The sequence below is a fragment of the Crassostrea angulata genome, chromosome 7 (genome assembly GCF_025612915.1).
Source record: "Crassostrea angulata isolate pt1a10 chromosome 7, ASM2561291v2, whole genome shotgun sequence".
NCBI classification, from domain to species: Eukaryota; Metazoa; Mollusca; class Bivalvia; order Ostreida; family Ostreidae; genus Magallana; species Magallana angulata.
Window position 1 is genome coordinate 49,905,511 of NC_069117.1, and position 22,570 is coordinate 49,928,080.

General features: G+C 34.5%; 1 protein-coding gene across 1 annotated transcript in view; it reads left to right on the plus strand.

Annotated features, from left to right (window-relative positions):
- Window positions 1-980: 980 nt before the first annotated feature.
- Window positions 981-22,570, plus strand: part of LOC128191391 (uncharacterized) — a 65,883-nt gene continuing 44,293 nt past the window's right edge. Inside the window, exons 1-6 of the mRNA XM_052863452.1 lie at window positions 981-1,014; window positions 1,660-1,730; window positions 3,603-3,705; window positions 4,372-4,512; window positions 6,924-7,039; window positions 9,948-10,006. Coding sequence (XP_052719412.1) covers window positions 981-1,014; window positions 1,660-1,730; window positions 3,603-3,705; window positions 4,372-4,512; window positions 6,924-7,039; window positions 9,948-10,006 — 524 coding nt within the window. The remainder of the gene's footprint in view (window positions 1,015-1,659; window positions 1,731-3,602; window positions 3,706-4,371; window positions 4,513-6,923; window positions 7,040-9,947; window positions 10,007-22,570) is intronic.

Here is a 22,570-nt window from a genome sequence, read left to right on the forward strand (position 1 = left end):
TGTCAATCAAAGTCCATGTGGTACAAATAAACGTGTAAGATTATTCAGGTTTGTACAACCCTTGAATTTCCGGAAGCTCATAATTACGTTAATTAAATATGTGAAAGGGATTTTCATGTATTTCAACTATTACAGTAAGCGTTATTTCTTATTTCCTAACTATACAATAGGTAAATCTGAAGTTATTCACACATGTGTTTTCAGCTGTACTGTCTCTTTAAAATACAATAACTAGTAAGTAGTGGAGGGAGAAAATGTACCGTTATGCTCTCATGTATTTTAATCGTTTTGTAAAGTGATGGGGGGGGGGGGGCTAAAATAAAGGGAACTGGAAGTTAATTGTGAACACCAACTGAAAATTTAGTTATTTGTATTGCATATGATCTTATTTTCGGTAAAAACGGTATTCCATAAAGGTAAATATGTCAAAGATTAAGTAAATGCCAAAATAAGTGAAAATTCAGATATTCATTTTTGATTAATCTACCGAGGGGCCACATGGCACAATATCCTTTGAACGCCCATATAAAACCAATGTTGCTCAGGTGAGCGTCAGGCCCATTGGGCCTCTTGTTTATGGAGAAACATTGGAAGTTCTTACCTCACACAAACATTGCTTATGACCTAAGGGCGTGTCATGAACTTGACTCAAAGTCATTGGGCAAGTTCTTGTCATTGAAAGAAATATGCTTAATTCCTGTCTGGCCATATCTTGTAATGGAAAGTGATTAGAACCTAAAATTTTAAATAAAAAGAAGAATCCATTATTTTCTTATGGAGAAATACTTCAGTCTTGGTATTTTCTAAAGGGGGGGGGGGGGGGGGGTAAGCTGCATAAGTCAATGTTCCTTTTCCCATTTGAGTGTTTTTGATCAATCGTGGCACTCATATTTTGCATAAAAATCCAAACAATAATGACAGTCTTATTAGATTGGCTTTATGAACTCATTCTTTTTAAATCAATATGCTCAGGATTAGGGATGGGACAATCCATTGATGCATTGGTGCATTGCGGTATTGATTTTGAAGATCTATTGATCGATACACTTACCATTTACACAAGGATACCTGAGCAAACTTTTGTTTAATTTTCCAATATCTCAGAATTTTAAGTCTGAGTGCCCAAAATGAAAGTACAAAGATGCGGAAGACTGTGCAAAGTTGTCAAAGTTGAAGCTAATCTGGAGAGTGGAAAACTTTCTGATTACTGCTACTTTTTTTGACAAAAATAGTGTACAAACCACAGATAAGACTAAAGTAATTGGTAAATTGTGCACGGTGCTCAATTTTTATATATAATGAATTAAGTCACTTTGCACACCTCAGCAAATTAAATAAATTTTAAACCCTTTTTTATTGTTTTCATTAAGTTGCAGCGTATTGCAATATGTATATAATCATATTGCATCACAGGTATAATTATGTATACCAAAAAAGTACAGTATTGTCCCAGATCTACTCAGGATATCATTTCATATGACCTTAAAGCAAAGGCTACATAAAAATCTAATTGCATTCTGTTAAAGTGCCATAAAACAGACAGAGATAAGATAAACAATTTAAATTTAGATTTACACTTGGATCAGTAAGCTATTATATAATAATACCCTTAATTAATATGACAATATTTTGATATTTTTAATAATTATTTTTTATTAGATAAAAAGGAAGTGCAGTCCAAGATTGATCCACAATCAAGGAATGATCCTAAAGTCAAAGAACTAATTAAGGTAAATCTAGAGGAGTTCTGAGGGATTTTGGGATCTGTATACCTAGAGGATTTCTGGGAGGAAGAAGAGGGTTCAGGCTTTGTGTTGTAAGATCTGAATTCTTTGATTGTCCTCCATTTTGCATCCCAAAAATTCTGTTACATTTTTAGGTCACCTGAGTGACTCAGGTGACCTATTGAATTCTTTGTTCTTAGTTATGACTTTTTGTAACTATTGAAGCTTTCAAAAGTCATGACTTTTTTGTAACTTTTTGGGGTATGGAAAAGGTTTGCATGAATTGTATGAAATTTCATATCAAATTTTAAAAAAAACAACTTAAATAGGTCGTAGCAATGAATAGGGGAAGAACTATGTGCCAGGAAAAAAAATTATTGACCTAATTATAAAATCTGAAAAATAGGGTAATATTTCCTTCAGTCTGTACTTTCACAGTTGTGGGAGATAAACTGACTGCATTTTTTAATATGTCCATTATGTCATCTATTTAAATTGTGAAATTCTCTGATCATGGGGCAGGGTTGAGTCTATTTTTTCTTGGGGTTGGGAGAGAGAAATATGGCAATTATGGTGAACATTTTTATTAGATCACTTGAGTCACTTGAGTAGCCTTATATTGTCAATGGTCATGCGTCGTATGTTTACAGCTTTACTTTCTAGCTCACCTGAGCTGAAAGCTCAAGTGAGCTTTTCTGATCACTTTTTGTCCGGCGTCAGTCTGTCAGTTCGTCTGTCTGTAAACTTTTTACATTTTCGACTTCTCCAGAACCAAAGGGCCAATTTCAACCAAACTTGGCATAAAGCGTCATTAGGTAAAGGGGATTGAATTTTCTTAAAATGAAGGACTGCACCCTTTCTCAAGGGGAGATAATTGGAAATCATTGAAAAAATTTTGGTATTTCAAAAATCTTTTTTCTCAAAATCAATTTGGCCAGAAAAGCTGAAACTTGTGTGGAAGCATCCTCAGGTAGGGTAGATTCAAGTTCACTGCACAGTTCAAATCATGATCCCTGGGGGTAGCGGGGCGGGGGGGGGTGGGGGGGGGCACAGTGGGTGGTCAAATTTTTACATAGGAATATATAGAGAAAAATCTGTAGAAATCTTCTCAAAAACCGATTGGCCAGTAAAGCTAAAATTTGTGTGGAAGCATCTTCAAGTAGGATCAATTCAAATTTGTTCAGGTCATGATCCCCAGGTGTAGGAGGGGGCCACAATAGGTGGTCAAATTTTTGCACTGGAATATATAGACAAAAATCTATAGAAATCTTCTCAGAAACTGATTGGCAAGATAAGCTAAAACTTGTTAGGAACCATCTTCAGTTTGGCTAGATTAAAATAAAAACTTTTTAATATTTAGAATGCATTTTACTACATTGTCCAGATATTTTGTATAATTATGATTCTTTAAAGCTAAAAGCTGATTTAAGTATGACTTTGTTGCGCAGGTAGGTGATGTGGCCCATGGGCCTCGTGTTTTTAAATAAGGTCTGAATATGAAATTTGAAATTTTACCTCCTCTCCCTAACTAATCAGTGAACTAGAGACTAGTAACCCACAAAAAATTGCTTCCCAAGATGAAAGATTTTGCAGCATTTGTTGTGTGAGATTGTTGTGTGAAAACAGAGTTTGATACAAGTATATTTTACCTCAGAGTTTTAATAAAACTAATTAGTAGTTCTGTGTCAGAATTTTGATATTTATGAGTTCTATGTCAGTGTTTTGATATTTATGTATTTCATATCAGTGTTTCAGTATATATGTGTTTTATATCATAGTAAAGATAATATGTGCCTCAAATTAAGTCAATTTGTTACATTATCTGTGTGTTTTATGCCAGAGTTAAGCTTTTTGTGTGTTTTATGTTTGTTTGAACAGAAGCTGCTGGACTGGATCAATCACGTTCTGACCAATGATGGCATCATTGTCATGAACATTGAAAAGGATTTATTTGACGGACAGATTCTCCAGAAGCTGATTGGTGAGAACCTCCCACCCCGCCAGTCAAATACTGTAAAATTATTCATCTCCATGCTAATTTTCATGGATTGTCAATTTTTAGAAGTGGATGGGTACAAAATACTGTAGATTCCTAATTAAATGAACTAATATCTGCTTAAAATTACAAGAAGCACATCTCACGAATTTTAAAATCTCACGTTTATTCTCGGAAAGATGAAACCTAATTATTGAAACTATATATGATAAAAATTTGGCATTATTTATTTTAAATGTTTCGCAGTTTGATGCAAAACAGTTAAATTCACGATGCAAAACAGTTAAATTGTAAATTTAAATACTCACATAATAAGGAATCTATAGTTGTGATAAATAAATTGATGCTGTGTTTTGTGATTCGTTGGTGATGCACATTTGTGGATGAGGGGGACCAACAAAATCCAAGAAGTAAAACCTGCATCTCAATTTCTAATGATTTCACAGTAATGTTTTTAATATAGATAAGACATTACCACTTGTAAATATCAATTAATCAAACTAGTGTGCAATTTATTTTTTTTTAAGTTAAATTCAGAATAGACCATTTCGTGGATATTTATACATGAAAATAGAAGTACCTATCCAGGAAAATTTCTTACAGGATATGATTTGATATTAAAATTGAAAACTGACATTTCTGTCTTTGTAGAAAAGCTAGCAGGGTCAAAGGTGTCTGTTGTCAAACAGTCAGGAGAAGATCAGAAACAAAACCTACAAAATATCCTCACTGAAATCAACCAAATTCTAGATGAGAGTCCTCCCATGGTCAAGATTAAATGGAGTGTAGACAGTAAGTTATTTATAGAATTCTACAACATTGTCCACATTGGACGTAGAGTAAATGGAGCATGTCAGTAAATTATTGATAGAATTCTACAACAAATTTCACCCTGGGCTTAGAGTAAATAGAGTGGACAGTAAGTTAATTATACTTCTACAACAAGAATCCTACCTAGACGCAGAGTAAATGGAGCATATCGGTAGTTATTTATCAATCATAATAGAGCATGGGTAATAAGTTATATAGTTACATGTATATAGAATCAGAGCGATAAAGATAAAGCTCTTGTAGCTTCAATAAAGCTTTGACAGCAAAAATTTTCTTTGCTGGGTATTTTGCAGACTTTTGATTGAACAATCCATGTCTACATTAACTTGATCCATGAAGTTTTTAGCGGCTGAGTATATTGCATTTTAAGTCACCTAAGCCCTCTACCAAAATTGTAAATTTCATGCCCCCCTGGTAAGGGGTTTTGACTCAAGGGTGGGGCCAAAATTATAGTCATATTGTTAAATTAATCCATATAATGGGTGTGGGTGGGATGTATGTTTTGTTTAAAATTTAATTATCTTATTCAGCTCTTGAATTTTGATAAAAGAAATGAGTACATATTTAGAAAAGAGAATGGATGAAGCTGTCTATCAAAATTAAAGATATCATGAAAGCCTTTGGCAAGAGTTGGGGGGGGGGGGGGTGTAACAGTTAATGGAGTTATAGTATATCTTCCCTTGCTTGTTCATATTTAATAATTATTAATCTTTGTTAAATAATGTAATTCAAAAGTTAAAATATTAAAAAAACTTCAACAGGTCTTTTTATTTATTTAAAACTTAACATCCAAAACAGTTTTTAAAGTCTTTAAATAAACAGTAGGGTTTGTTAATAGTAATTAAAGTAAAAATTGGCTACCTGTAGCCAAAAATAGTAAAGTGCTGTATGTGTACAGTGATTTTTGGATGGTGTCATTGAATGAATATTTGATAACTGAACTGGTAAAACATGAGAATTAATATAACAAAATAACTTTTCAGTGGTTTTTGATTTTTTGTTTTAATTTGGCCGTATAAATGTCCCAAGGGGGAGAGTTTCTGTGTGGCCCCTGGGGATGGAAAAGGCATGTGTGTTTTAAATAAAACATGTATACCAGCAATCTTTAGTTTATCTATGAAAAAATTAACAAATAAACATAAAAATGAAAGCTAACAAATATGGGGAAATTTCTTATCAAAGTCTTGCACCTTTTCAATATTTGGTCATGCACTCTATCATCTAAAGTTTTTCACCAAGATTATAGGTTTCATTGTCCTTGTTGCAAGATTTCAGGTAGGAAGGTGGTGGTCATCACCATATTTTTAGATTTTATTTTACTCCAGAATGAAGCTTAACGTAGGTCCCTACTCAGGATTTTTGTGGTTAAAATAAGGTTTTTTTTCATTAATCAAGTAGAATAATACCTTGCGTTATAAAAAAAAACAAAAATACATGCCTTAACTATTTACTTTTATCACTAGAGTCTCCAGAAGATGCATACCCCCTTCTTCGATTACAATCATTATTTGGCTCACATTAAAAAAAATATCAAAGCAAAACAAAGATTCAAATGTTTTATTTAATCATTAATAATGTAAGAAAGTAATAACAAGTGTGATTATCATTATTTGATTTATTAAAATTGAATTTTTAAATGAAATGTTACAAAAATGCTATTTCAAATTTTTTACATAATTTTACATTTTTTAAGTTATCTTAAAAATTTTATGGTTAAACACCATTTTTTAAACTTTAAAATATTAGATTTATGTCAACTGCAACTTAAAAGCAAAAAAAAAATAGGACTTCACATGCTTCTTTTTTTTCTACGACCTTTAGAACACATATACCCCCTTATCAAATGCAGCAAAAAATGTGTCACGAACACAATTTAAAAATACATCAAAAAACAGCATTTCATTTCTTTGCTTTGATAAACCCTAAAATTCTTCTTTATGGATTGAGTACCAATTAATTTTTTGGATAAACAGTACCTTTCCTCTGCATATATAAACACAAACGTACTATAATCTCAGTACAAAAATTCACGATTTCCAACTATTGGACTCAATAAGATCAAAACATTTATATACTTGTAGATATTATTTACACTTGACTGCTTCTATCAAATTCAGAATTATCAATTAAACATTAAAAATTAGGGCAAAAAAACGGTAAATCCGAACAAATATCGTTTTCGATTTTAAAGTTTATCATATCTGCTAAATTGATGACGCGTCTGAGTAGGGATCCACCTAAATTGAATGCATATATGAGAATCATCATAAGTTCTGTGTATGGACTATTGTACTCAGGTGACCTTTAAGACCTGTTGGCCTCTTGTTGAATGTAAACAATAGATGTCTACATCAATGGTTTTCTCTGGCAAGGTGTGTACTCTAAGGACTTGGTGGCCATTCTTCATCTCCTGGTTGCCTTGGCTAATCATTTCCAAGCTAAAATTGGATTGCCAGAAAACGTTTCTGTAAACCTAGTTGTTGAGACGGTGAGTCAGGCTTAGTTGTTTGTTGAATTTTTTTTATGTTTTTATTCAAGTTAAATTTTGAAAATATTTTATTGCACTTTTATTGTGTTTCGAGTTTTAATAAATGCTAGATATTCTGAATAAGAGTAAATTTTTTGTAAAAAAATTGTACTTAAATTGTTCAATTTTTTGTATACCTAATTTCATTATACATGTACATCTAGTGTTTCTGACCTATAATTTTTATAACAGCGTATTTGCTACTAACTATTTTTAATTAGTACCATGCATATGGATTTCGTGGTTAAAATGCTTGTACACATTTAACAGAGTTTTGGGGGGGTATATATAGGAATCACCTTGTCCGTCCGTCGTCTGTCTGTCAAAATTTGTGTCCGGTCCATATCTTTCTTATTAAAAAACATTGGAAGTTCTTACTTCACACAAAGATTGCTTATGACCTAAGGGTGTGTCATGACCTTGACCCAAGGTCATTTGGACAAGGTCAAGGTCACTGGCAGAAAAAGTGCAAAATTTGTGACCAGTTCATTTCTTTCTTATGGACAAATATTAGAAGTTCTTAATTCACACAAGTAATAGCTTTCCAAAAAGCTTGCCTGACTGAACAAAATTATTCAATAGAAGCATGCATGTATCAATTAGGCTATCTTATCAGAAATGAATTTTAATTTTCGCTGCTGATCATAAATTTATAAACGGAACGTGCGAATTAAGGACGAAATGTCAGTCTTTTCCTCGATCTAGAACATGTATATCAATTGAAATTCATTTATTTTATTAATTCATTTTTTTAGGAATGTACACATATCATATAAGTTTATGTAAGCTTGAAAGCTGGAGAGTAAATAGTCGGGGTTTTTTTTAATTGTACATGTATTTGTTATATTAATTAAGATGCGAAATCAACTGAAAGGCATTTTTTTAAATTTCCAACCATATGAAATATGAAAGGGTATACAAACACGTTTTGATTTTGAATGTGTGTGGGCAGCTTAATCAAATTATCTTGACAAGCAATTAAAAAAGGGTGAATTCTCAAATTCATGAAAAAAAAACCCTAACTGTATATTCAATTCAATTACAATTCCTTATTTGCAGTTTCATTTATTGCATGCTCCTACAAAAGTGGAGGGGGGGGGGGGGCAAATCCATGATATTTCCCTTTATCCTATAAAGTTAAGAAAAGTGCCAGCTGGCAAAAAAGTGGGGAGGGGGAAGCAGCCTCCCTCACCCCAACTCCCGATGCTACGTACCTGTGATGTAAACACATGGTGTGCTCTGGGGTATTCGCATGATCCCAATTAACGGACTTGTCAACTTGCGCGCAAAAACTATGAATGAGACATTATGGCTTGAAATCCTGCTATTACTGAGAGCCATGGGGAGGGGGTCAGATGAATTTTTGACATTTGTTTTGTAACAGTTATATACATGTATATTATACTTTGGTTCGGATGTTTTGGAAGAAATCTATCGAATTAAGAAACACATTTGATTAGAAATTGTTAAATGTAGTAATGTACGTTTAGTAAGACATGCGAGTTAAGATCCCCTTTCAAGATTAATGAAATCGCCCAACTGAACAAAAATCGGGTCACACCCCGCTTTGGCGATTTAGTTCCTCCAGTTGTAAAAATATATATTTGTTTTAATCCAAACTGATGACTCTCTTGTAATAATGATAATCCAACACCAATAATTATTTACATTGTACCGTAATAGACAATATGTTACAACTTGTTGTGATGACCCCTTTCCCCTTTTCACCGTTCAAATATGGTGGAATGCTGATCTATTTTCAAATCAGGATTACACACGTGTACTGCATGGTGAACGTCCCTTTTACTTGAAAACTCTTGCTCACTGTTGTTATTACATGCCATATAACATTTTCATGAATTGTGAATGTGAATGCTGACATCTTAAACATGCATCGGTTAATCATTTTGTGAAATATCATGATATTGCTTGTCCCATTGTCTGCACTGTTTCGGAGATTGCAACTTTTAAACCTTAGATATGCATGACGTCAGGCAATAAAGATTGCCTATAACCTAAGGGTGTGTCATGACCTTGACCCAAGGTCAATTGAGGAAGTTCAAGGTCATTGTTTAAAAAATGCTTATTCCTATTTGTGTCATGTCTCGTATTAATGGAAATAATTAAAAGCTAAAATTTGACACAAAGCTTGCTTGTCTCAGGCCACATGAAATTATTGTTTAGATTCTCATCCCCGTCTCTCTGAAAATGGCCTGCACGATGTATTTTTTTTTTTTTAATATATGCGGAAAAAAATTTTCAGAAAAAATCTGGCTCAGTATACCAATAATTCAAAATGCTTATATTAAATGGCTGCTTGACATGTGGATTTTCGTTTGATTCGAGTCATGTTTGTTAACATAAGGATGCAAATGTCCTCATGCATTAACAGTTAACTTGAAATAAAATGGAATTTAAAGAATAGAAATTGGTTTGTGTACTCATACATGTATTAGCATTAACATTTTTAAAAAAAAAATGGAGATGTTATTTATAGAAAATGGACAGTGAAATAGATTCATCCAATATTTTCTATAATTATAGAAAAAATACATGAGTTATGATTTTTCTTAGCGGGGGGGGGGGGGGGGGGTATTAATTGTGAGCTTGCTTAAAGTACCTCTAGTTTCAATGTGCCCTGACCCTTATCAATATCAATCATTGATGACAAAGACAGTTGAACACAAATTGGTATATAGTGGGAATCAATTAGTTGCCTCACCAGGTACTGAAATGCTAGTAAAAACTTTTGCTTCATTGCTAACTACATTATCAACATTGTACATGTACATGTACCGTACTTGTATCTGTGCAATATTATGATGTAATTTTAATTACAGTTTCTATCTGGTCTTTTTTTATAACACAGAAGCAATGTAGAATGGTCAACACCAGTATAGTAGAAGAGGTTATCAATCCGGTCAATGGGTATGTATACATGAACTGTTTTAATGAGTCTGATGATTTTAGTTTGTGCAAATTGTCAAGAAATTTAAACTTCTGGTAAAATGAAATTAGTGAAAATTTTGGAACTGAATGTAATCTTCAGGCACAGAAATGTTTTATTAAGGTATCCGATGTACAATTGAGCCTGAGAGCTCGGGATTTTCCGGGATGAGCTCGGTAGATTATGGAGCTTCAAATAAATTTTCAAAAAGTTGCACTATTTTTTATCTAACATGATCAACAATAAAGAATAAACAATTGATGCAGAAAGTCAGGCAATATTTTTTTTTCTTGATTTTAAAACAAGTTATTTTAATTTTTCCCCCTTACGCTGATTGTGACATAGTAGCAGCTTTACGTCATTTGCCGTTGATTGACATTATTTTATTTTCCTGCGGCGCTCTTGCAATAAAATGAAGAAAAAAAACCTTGATTTATAGAGTATAGTTTGCAGTGCACAAGTCACCTATTTCGTCGAAAAATATTGAGTAGGTTGTTTTAATCTTTGATTTCGTAGATACTGTGACTGTGCATAACTTGAATTGGGGTAATCTGGTAATTGTATGACCCTATTTAAATTGTTCAATTTTTTGTATACCTAATTTCATTGTACATGTACATTTAGTGTTTCGGACCTTACATTTGTATAACAGCGTATTTGCTACTAACTATTTTTAATTAGTACCATGCATACGGATTTCGTGGTTAAAATGCTTGTACACATTTATTGTAATTATTATGTTTAAACATCTTGTTATTTTCCGTAAATCAAGTTAACAAGAGTCAAGTAATGGAATTTCTAATCATTGATTGTATTTTTTCATCGAGATTCCAAGCAATTATCTTCTCTCACATTAATTATTACATGTATATGCATGAACGGTACATTTTTAACTCTTTTTCATATCGCTGGATATCATTAAAATAAAACTATTAGATACCAATTCCGACTGCTTTAAAGTCAATTCGTTTCATTTTGCTGTTTACATAAAAGAGGCGCTTCACCATCCAATGAAATCAAATGCTCAAAATTTGATTGACAGGTTCAGCCAGATAGCCGATGTCCGACGTTATGTGTGGTATTTGTACACAATCTTATCTTGTAAAAAATACATGCTTAATAAAACACCACAGCGTCATTTATGGTTGATTCATATTTTGTTATAATTGTGTAAAGCATGTTGATGCATTGTGCATTCCACAATTGTACCAATACGAAAACATCGTACTAGCTAGACTTTATCGGCAGTCTCCATTTTAAAACTGACTTTATTTTTTTTTTTTGAAAAAAAATACAATTTTGATTAAAAGATAATACAATGTATATTGTTTTCTACGAGTTAAAGGTTTGGAATGACACAGGATGAATGACCATCTTTAAGTTCTCCTTAAAGATAGCTTAAAGGTGTTTAAAGGTAGCTTAAAGACGATCTTTAAGCCACCTTTAAGCTATATGTGTTGCTTAAAGGTGGCTTAAAGAAAGCATAAAAATGGCTTAAAGGCAGCTTAAAGACTATCTTTAAGCCACCTTTAAGCCACCTTTAAGGACAACTTATAGGTCCTTAATGTCCAAACTTCTTTAAGCCACCTTTAAGCTACCTTTAAGCTACCTTTAAACCACCTTTAAGCCACCTTTAAGCCATAAATTTTTTTTATTTAATATTGTGCTTAATTTACCAACAAAATGTATTAACTTTATGAAAGAAAAGGTATTAAAAACGGTTTTTGTTCTAGAAAAAAAAAAAAAAAAACGCCCATGGCGAGATTTGAACCGGAAACCCTTTGTTTACTAGCAATGCCACACTTCCTCAGCGCCACGGTAACTTACATATTTCAGTGGATATTGAATCAATGTATTGAATGTGTTAACTTGTAAAGATTTTGACAAAGCATTGACAAACCATTCAGTTTGTAACAATCAATTATATCTAATTTATAAATAATATGCATGCATGTAATAAGAATGAAATACGGAACTTGGTCTTCAGTGAAAAAAAATATATTATACCTAAATGGAAACCGTTAGGCTCACTAGTAGGCCTTCTTAATTAATAAATTTAAACCGAGTAGATATACGTTCATCTAATTTATAGCTATAAAAATGTAAGAAAGAAAATGAAATCATTTCTTTTATGAAATGCATTGAAACTATTAGGGTATTTATTCAATTTCCCGGTTTGCATGATCGCGGCGCCATTCCAGTATGTTTAAATATTTAACTGTATACATTATTTTTAAACTAGCAATTCTATAACAAACAATATTACCAATTACCGGTGACGTATTTACTGCATGTGGCACAATTGCAAATGATGTACATATTTACATATTTTTTTTACATATATATTTACATGATGTACATACATAATGATGTACATTGCAATACTTGTACATACAATTGTATGATATACCAGGCTGGGTATGTGACACATTTACCCTAGCCTTATACATATATTTAAATAATTAACTGCTATTTATGATCACCGGTACATTAATTAATTAGGCTCAAGATTTTACTCTTACATACATGTATCGTTAATTTGTAGACGTAACATTTTTGAAACCCAGAGCTAGGAAATAATACTTTGAAAATGAATTACAAATGTAAACTAGATGCTGTCATTAGACAGTATTACAGCACCATGTGTTTGCCCCTAAATAACACTGTTTTGTACCAGTTTAATTAAAAATGAAGGCTACATGCAAGCTCCGGTAATACATGTACAATTAAAATTTATAATTTTCATAACTGAAGGATGAGATCCCTTCCCATATGATAATACACATCGTGACATGACCAGCACTGTATGTGCAATTTGGGGTAGAACTGTTTGAAGTGAATTTTCAGTTAATCAATAATCTTAACATTTTATGTCATAGAAAGTATAATGGTCTATATAATTATTACAAACAAAATTAAAAATTAAATTATGCCCCATCCCCGTGGCGGTTGCCGGTTTTAGATTTGCTTCTGTATGCCTACATGAACATCATCGTGTGCACAGATTTAGAGAAGGGGTGGGAGTGAGGGGTCCAGACCCCCCCCCCCACCCCCCATGAAAATTCATTTATATCAATTGTAAAATTACCAAAAATACACCTTGGACCCAAATGCTCTTACAGACAGGTAAACAAATACATAAAAATACATGCATGTTACAAATGAATGATCTTTGTCTGAAGTTACATACACAGCACAGGTCTGTATGTCTCATTAGCTGGTACTAGTTTTACCCAGCTCTTCGAATAGATGGGTTCACGTGTATACGTATACATATATGGGTGTTGCTGAAACGCGGAACGGAAAACGGAACGGAAAGTGGAACTGAAGGGAAAACAGAAAATCTTATCTCATGTTATTTACCTCATAGATTTGTTAATCATGCTAAAACGATATAATTTATGTACCTTTTTAATTTTTTTTGAAAGATTAGCAATATTAGATTTATATAAGAATATTTATTTCCTCAAAATTAACAGTACATGCATTGACCACTATATTCTGTCCCAAAATATCCTCGATTCACTTTTTGCTGTATATTTATATATACCCCAGGGTTCAAGCGATTCTCTTTTAGAAGCATTAAACATTCTCATTATTCTTTCTTTAAAACGCCTTCTCTAGCTTATCAGCTGGTATAAATACACGGCTAAAAATAAAGAAGTCTATGGGGTTTTGCATTTCAACAGACCCGGATGATAGTGTTGAAAAATTGTGCAAGGTCTTCTGAGTGACTTCCAAATGGAGAAAAGATGTCAACATTTTCCATTATAAATCGTCCAAATGTGCTGCATGAATATTTTGGGATCGACAGACTATAGTCCCAATATATAATCGGAAAATCAAACCAGGCAACGTCTAGAGCTCTCTATTCGTATCATATGTATATAGCTGCTGGAATAAACAACTGCTCAGTAATGCAAACGTAAACAAAATTGCATTGCTAAAAATACTAGTTTCACAAATTACCGGGTATTTTAATGTTTACTGTATTTTGTTTAATTTAATGTTTAATTTCGTCAGTCCTACGGTTTTTTCTTCCATCTCAATGATACTGTATCGTCTGTATGATAAAAGATCGTCTAGAACACCGAAAATTCAATTTTGATGTAAGTATATACATGTACATCATATTTGAAATATAAAAATACTTAAAACATGCATAAAACGCTTTCACTAACTGCATACGTTACGCTCATAGGCGTCGGAACCTATACCTAAACATTAGAAACATAGCATGATAGAGGGTTCAGCCCCCCCACTTTTTCTCGCAGGAAAGATTATTGTATAGCTCAGCAATGAAAATTCAACCATCTGTTGTAACCATTTATTCCATTGTTTCAACCTAAAATTACATTTCAATAAATCAATGCCAATTTATGATGATAACAGTATTCCATAATTGTTCATGGCTTGACAAGTTTGTTCAATTTATGACGATAACAGTACTCCATAATTGTTCATGGCTTGACGAGTTTGTTCAATGTTATTTTAAGGCTTAACCAAAATTTTGACTGTCAGATATTTACATATACTCAAATAAATCACTTTTCACTCACACTTTGATGGCTCCAAATTTACTGAGCTACAATATCAATATGTGTGTTCAGAGAAAACGTGGGAGTATCTATCCATGTACACTTCCGTTGATGTCTATAAAAGAAAACCATTCATGTCCGATTCTAAAATTTCCGGAATATCGTAAACGATACACTCCCCCCGACATTACTTAACAAGTTCACAACTAATTACAGTCCTCAATCGGTAGTATTACTACAAGTCTGTGAACAGATCTGCGAACGAGAGTTCCAGTACATCCGACATATTTTGCACCTGGGCCTATATTTTTGTATTGCACTGTAACATCTCGTACTTTTCCATCTTTTCCTGGCTTAGCCTCAGTAACTTGAGCAAGCTTCCATTTTCTGCGAATAATGTTTGTATCTGGAACTAACACCAGGTCACCTTGTTCCAAGTTCCTCCTGCTAGTATGCCATTTCTGCCTGACAATAAGAGTGGGAAAATAATCCCTAATCCACCTCCTCCAAAAAGTATCCACTACCTGCTGAATAAATTTCCATCCCAGTCGTGGATTGCACCTGTCATCCATTTGCATTTGAGGAACCCGCACACTAGATCTACCCAACAATAAATCATTTGGGCATAAGTATGTTCCTTCATTTGGGTCACACACTTTGGTTCCAATAGGTCTCTCATTGATCAAGTTTGCGACTTCAAATAATACACTTTGCAATTCCGAAAAAGTCAAAATTGAATCCCCAACTGCAATTTGCAAGCATCTCTTTACAGACTTGATCAACGATTCACTACACCCATTCTCCCATGGAGCATCTGCAGATTTGATGACATTCCACTCTACATCATACTTCTTAAGTTCCTTTCCTGCAGCTACTAGTTGTGTGCCTGCATCAGAAATTATTCGCTTTGGATTGCCACGAATAGAAACAAATCTTCTGAAGACAACAATGAAATTCCCTGTGTCGTAACCTTCAGCCAAATCAATGTAAACACCCCTGCAGTTAAGGCAATTAAACAATACACCATATGCCTTTCCATGTGTTTGTTTTTTAACCGTGTCACGTATAGTGAATGGTCCAAATATGTCAAGGCACAGTTGTAAAATGGTGGTGATGGGTGAAGTCTGTAAGAAGGTAAGACACCCATCTGCTGTTGTATTGTTACCTTATCCCGTTTTCTACATATAACACAATTATCTTTAATTCGTTTTATGATCTTCCGAACACAGGGAATCCAGTATCTACTTCTTATCTTTGCCAAGGTCACCTCTAATCCTGCATGATCTTCACAGTGAACACTGCGAACAACTAACTGGGTAAAACGACCCTTTCTTGGCAATAAAAAGAATTCCCTCTGATTCCATGATTGTTTGATCCATTCGGCCATGCGTTGTCCAACACATACAATCCCATCTTGATTAATAAATAGCCCGAGTCTCTGAAATTTCTTCATGCAGTCCTTAGGTAATTCCTTTTGTGCAAACTTTACCCACCACGTCTCTGCTTCCACTGATGTTTCCGACTTGATTTTGTCACAAATACCCCTAAAGGTCCTCCAGTGAACAATGGACAGAATAATGCCCGTCACTCGAAGTAGTTTCCTCAAGCTGGAAAATCGATCAATGTCTATGATAGTACTGCTATGGATAGTGTGATTATCAGAGGTGGCCGACATTGTGACTCCAATAATGTCAGGTATTTGATCATTATCCAAGGTGTTTTCTTGACTTATTGGCCATAGTTCAAATGGAGTTCTCAAGAAATCTGGACCTTTTTGCCACTTGGAGTCAGCCCCCAGAGCACTTGCTGGCGCAACTCTTGTAGTCATGTCTGCAGGATTGTGATCTCCCTGCGCCCACCACCATTCAGTAGGATCTGTAATACTCTGTATTTCAGCAACACGTGTGGCAACAAATGTCCCAAACCCATAACTCTCTCGTTGTATTTGTGCTCTGACATTCATGGAATCAATTATGTGCACAATTTTGCTAAATCTAAAACTCATTTCTGTTATGAGTTTTCGACGAAGTCTAGATGCAAGTACTGCTCCACACAATTCAAGATGAGGGGTAGACAATTGCTTTACTGGTGCGATTCGATTTTTTGCAATCACTAGGCTTGATTCATATGTGTTATTGTTAGTGTGCCATCTGATATAAGCACATGCACCATATGCTTGTTGACTTCCATCAGAAAATATAACAAGAACTGGATCATCTTCAGCATTATCTGGCATAAGACACCTTTTGAATGTCAAAGTTTGTAATTCATAGAGCCCCCGAAAGAACTGAACCCATTTTGCCCTAATATCTTCACTCATAGGTTTATCCCATCCATCCTGAACCTCTCTGGAATATAAACTTCTCATGAGAATTTTTGAAGACAATACACATGGAGCAACCAGCCCAAGAGGATCATATATGCCTGCAACTTGACTTAGGACCATTCTCCGAGTAAGATTCTCAGGAATAAGATGCAATTGTCCCTCTGTGAGATCATCTTCTACATGTACGCCGCATCTTTTTGATGAAAAATTCAGTTTCACCTTGAACACCCAGACATCGGTTTTGGGTAACCAACACATTCCAAGAATGTTTTCCTGTTCAGCATTTAGCACATTCATTCCTGCAAAATGTTCATCTACATCACCAGAAATTATCCAATGCTTAACACGAAATCCTCCATAGCTTAACAGCATTTCAGTGTTGCGAATTATTTTCTCGGCCTCACAAACAGTATCCACCGAAGTAAGTAAATCATCCACATAACTGTTTTTAATTATCAATTCAGCTGCCTCTGGATATTCAGTTTTGAAAATTTCAGCTGTCATTTTCAGGGCCATAGTAGAGATTGCTCCGCTTGGTTTATCTCCAAATGTCACTGATGTTAACGCATAGTGATCCGGCAATCTGTCCATCTGCAAGTTTCTCCATACAAATCTGTGTGTATGTTGATCTTTTTCTGATAATTTGATCGTGTTGTACATTTTGGTAATATCTCCCGCAATAGCAATTTTCCTTTGCCTAAATCTGAAGATGACTCCCAAAAGGTCATTAATAACATTAGGACCTTTTGCCCAATATTCATTCAAAACATGACCCATATATGATGATGATGAATCAAATACAATCCGTACAGGCGTAGTCCTGGAATTCGGTTTCAAGATTTCATGGTGTGGAATGTAGTGAATGGGTCCTTTGTAAGTATCCATTTCTTCATCCGTTAACTTTCTTGCTACACTCCTCTGCACAATATCTATAATCTGGTCACCATATGCTTTGCTGTATTCTGGTCCTGCCTTTTCCAATCTTTTTTCTGTGGATTTTAATCGGCATACTGCTGCGCTTAAATTGTTAGGGAGAAATTTTGGATCTTTAACCCATGGGTATGTAGCAGTCCAATATCTACCCGTTTTATCATACTGAAGTCCATCCTTTATGAGATGTAACTCGCGTTCTTCTTTCAGCGTGTAGTTTCCATTTCCTGGTGGACACTTCCCACACTTGCAACTTCCACACTTTGGAATACAATGTGTTCCGAGACTCTCTATGTCGAAAAATTGGTTAAGAGTGTTCTTCAAGTTTTCTTGATTTAATCGAATTGGTTCGATTATCCTTCCCGAAGCATGATGAATGCACACAAGATTTGATTCTGTCGTAAGGGGCACATGTAAATTGGCATGACTTCCTCTTAAACAGTATCCAAATTGATTTCGCATCAATTGGAGGTTTCCAATCTGATCAATTTTTTCAGGCAATAAGATGCAACAATCGGCTCCTATGAGAAGATCCACCTTTCCTTCTGGTCTAACAATGTCTCCTTCATTAATCCCTTTAAAGAATTTCACAACTCCATGTACATTCACCTTTGAAATGTCTGCTGTAATTTTGTTCATTCCATACACTTTAATTTTCCAAATCTTGCCATATTCAGTATCTGTCAGTGGTAGTAAATATTCCTTACTTTGAATACAATGTGTTCGGAGACTCTCTATGACGAAAAATTGGTTAAGAGTGTTCTTCAAGTTTTCTTGATTTAATCGAATTGGTTCGATTATCCTGGTTCCCAGACGGGGCTCCAAATTTACTGAGCTACAATATCAATATGTGTGTTCAGAGAAAACGTGGGAGTATCTATCCATGTACACTTCCGTTGATGTCTATAAAAGAAAACCATTCATGTCCGATTCTAAAATTTCCGGAATATCGTAAACGATACAATTATTGTTCCTAAATTTACCTCAAAACATGGAGAAGTTGGAGAAATATAAAAATACTCAAAACACGCATAAAACGCTTTCACTAACTGCATACGTTACGCTCATAGGCGTCGGAACCGGGGGGCTAGGGGGGGGGCTTAGCCCCCCCACTATTTTTGCAAAGCTATACCTAAACATTAGAAACATAGCATGATAGAGGGTTCAGCCCCCCCACTTTTTCTTTCTCGCAGGAAAGATTATTGTTCCTAAATTTACCTCGAAAGATGGAGAAGTTGGATTCAGAAGCATACTAGCCCCCCCCCCCCCCCCCCCCCGGATTAGGAATTTCATGATTTTGGAAAAAAGAAATTGGGGAATTTTTTTCCTTTTGGAAGTATAGGTACACCCCCCCCCCCACCCCGGATTAGGATTTCCATGATTTTGGGAATTACTTTTTTCTCAATATTTCTGAGGATTATAGTCTAGCCCCCCCCACTTTCAATTTGCTTCCGACGCCAGTGACGCTGATATGCCAGCAATACCATATAAGAAAAATAAGTAAAAAGTTATAGCTAATTTGCTCGTTTAATCATGTTAATGTTTCACAATTCGTATTCTTCAAAACAGTTGAGATCCCCACCCTTAAACCATATATATTCTTGTTCCTTGTGTCAAGGGGCATCAAACGGTATGTAGGTCATGGACCCCGGGGGTGGTCATGACCCCCCTTGAACAGGAAGTGCACGAATATCTCGAAAACGGTTGAGATCCCTACCCCTTAACCATATATATTCTTGATCCTTAAAGGGCATCAAAATGTATGTACCGGTAGGTAATGGGGCTCAGGGTTAAATTTAATTTTTCAAAACCGTAACGCACATTTATGGAACAGTTCCTATCATATCCCAAGATATGTGTCTATCCATTAAATCATAAAAGGAGTTCTAGGATTTATGTTTTTTGAAGTGATAAACGTCAATTTTCTGCTACTTTTTGACTCCCTGGATGAAATTTAGATTTTTAAAATCTTATTGCACATCTATAGGACAGCCCCTATCATATCCCAAGATATGATGTGTCTATCCATTAAATCATAAGAGGAGTTCTGGGATCTATGGGGTTTTTTTGAGTGATAAACGTCAATTTTCTGCTACTATTTGACTCCCTGGATGAAATTTAGATTTTTAAAATCTTATTGCACATCTATAGGACAGCCCCAATTATATCCCAAGAGATGACGTAGCTACCCCAAAAGTTGTTAGAGGAGTTCTGGGAACCATACTTTTTTTGCATTTTTTGTTGCCCACTGATCCCCTTAATAAAAAAAAAATTCTGGAACCTGATCACACTTCAGTATGACACCCCCAATCATATTCTAGAAGATCATTTGCCTACTGCAAAAAGAAAATGACGTTTTTGAAACCAGTTTTTTTTTTTTAAAAACGTCATTTTTTAGCAATTAATTGACCCCCAGGACAAAATTGAAAATTCCGAAACCTTATTGCGCATCTATAGGATACCTTAAAACATATTCCAAGAGATGATTTGTCTACTGTTGAAAATGTAGGAGGAGTTCGAGGAAGAAGGTTTTTTGTGAAAAAACGTCATTTTTTACCAATTATTTGACCCCCAGGACTACCAGAGAATTTTTGAAACCTTTAACAAAACAACATGATACCCCAAATCAAACTCCAAGAGTTTAGTTTGCTGGTTTATAAGATGTAAGAGCAGTTTGAGAAAGTAAAACGTGACAGACGGACGGACTGACGGACGGACGGAACAGAGTAACAACAATATACCCTAACTTTCTTTAGAAAGTGCGGGTATAATAAACTTTTATTCACTAGACTTATCGTATACTCGTACATACTAAGATTTGAACGCCTTTAGAAACCCTGACGCGCACCTGGGCACACGACACACCTGTTGTGTATATCTTGTATATTCTGTGTTAGTTCCAGGGGTTTTCTTAAGTTGGACAAACAATAGACTTTAATTAGATATACACAAACATGCACCTGGGCACATGACACAACTGTTGTGTATATCTTGTATATTTCGGTTAGTTCCAGGGGTTTTCTTAAGTTGGACAAACAATAGACTCTAATTAGATATACACAAACGAACAAAACTATGTCTAGACAAACAAAGCAGTAATATCCTGCCCGATATTACAAAGGCAGTTGAGAGTCTTTTCATCTTTAACATGTATCTAGCAGATCAAGAATTAGACCTAGAAATAATGAAAATTGAAAAAAAAATGCAAACCTTAAACCGATTATTAAATTAAATCATGCATTTTTGGTTCATTATCTTTAATTTGTTTAATAACCGGATGAACTGAGAGAGGAGAGAGAGATTTCACCAATTAATTTTATAGGAAACAAACATACTTTAATTAGTTTCATGCACAGATTAAGATACAGAGACTGCGCTCACCCCTACAATAATTTTGAAACCCCCAAAAAATTATAAAGAATTTTATAACGACAATCTGTGTCCATCGGAGCGGTATTGGTGATAGCGATCTGTGTTTAATGGAGCGACAATTAAAGCCGCCTGGAACACCCCCCCCCCTTCCTTGTAAATTATATTATCACTCGGATGACCCCCTCCCATCCCTATAAAAGAACTTTTGCATTTAATATATGTTTTAATTGTTCAGTTTGATCAATTTGACTTAAAGGCAACTTAAAGATGGTTTAAAGACAACTTAAAGGGAGCGTAAATGCCACTTAAAGATGCTTAAAGGTGGCTTAAAGATGGCTTAAAGGTGACTTAAAGAAGTTTGGACATTAAGGACCTATAAGCTCAGCTTAAAGGTGGCTTAAAGGTTGTATGTCCTTTAAGCCACCTTTACGCCACCTTTAAGGACTTGCTTAAAGATTGTTTTTCGCCCTGTGTGAATTCTAATAAAACATTTCACATGGTTCAAGCGAGCTTTGTTCGTAACGCTTTACACACCTGATGTGACACGCAATTCACGACTTCGTTGTATTAGTAACAATATTTTTTGTGCAAACATTTCGGTGAATGAAAAAAAAACTCAACAATTTGGATTTAAGTTCTCAATCGTAAAGGAATAGAAAACAGGAAAATTACCAGGTAACGGGAATATGCTTTGGATTATGAATGCAACGGCTGATGTGGGGGGGTTGGGGTTGGGGGGAGTTGTTAAAATCGCGTGACTTCGTCATGGTTATTTTTTTAAAAAATTCACAAAAATAAAGAAAAATATCGACAAAGGTAATCAATTTATTTCAAAACTTTATTTTTATTAAAATATGCAATTTTTATTTGATAAATATTATTAATGATTACACATGTTTTCGTCAAAGAAAAGTAGTATTTCAACGTGCGTGATTTGCAGCGCTAGAGTTACTACCCCATAGTGATTTGGCAGGAAAAAATCTATTTTTAGAAACAACATACCCTTACCTATCAAACGAGTACATAGAATATATACCTTACCAGGCATCATTATTTGGTCAACTGTACATCGGATAGCTTAACCTGGTTTTCCAATGGAAAAATCCGGTTATTGATATGATGAAAATGGCAGGCGGGCGGCTGCCAAAAGGGTACCCTCATTGTACAGATAACCTCTCCTACAGTTTTCAAGATAGGAAGTCATTCTTTTGCAGATGAATTGAACAGATATCAGAAGTGTGCATTTTGCTAGGATTTTGATTTCTAATAATTAATGAAAAAATATCAGCTTTTGAACTTATAGTCATTTTTTGACAAAATATTGCATATAGGGTACTTCATTTCACTGGATATGGTAGGTAGTGTTTATCAATTCAGGG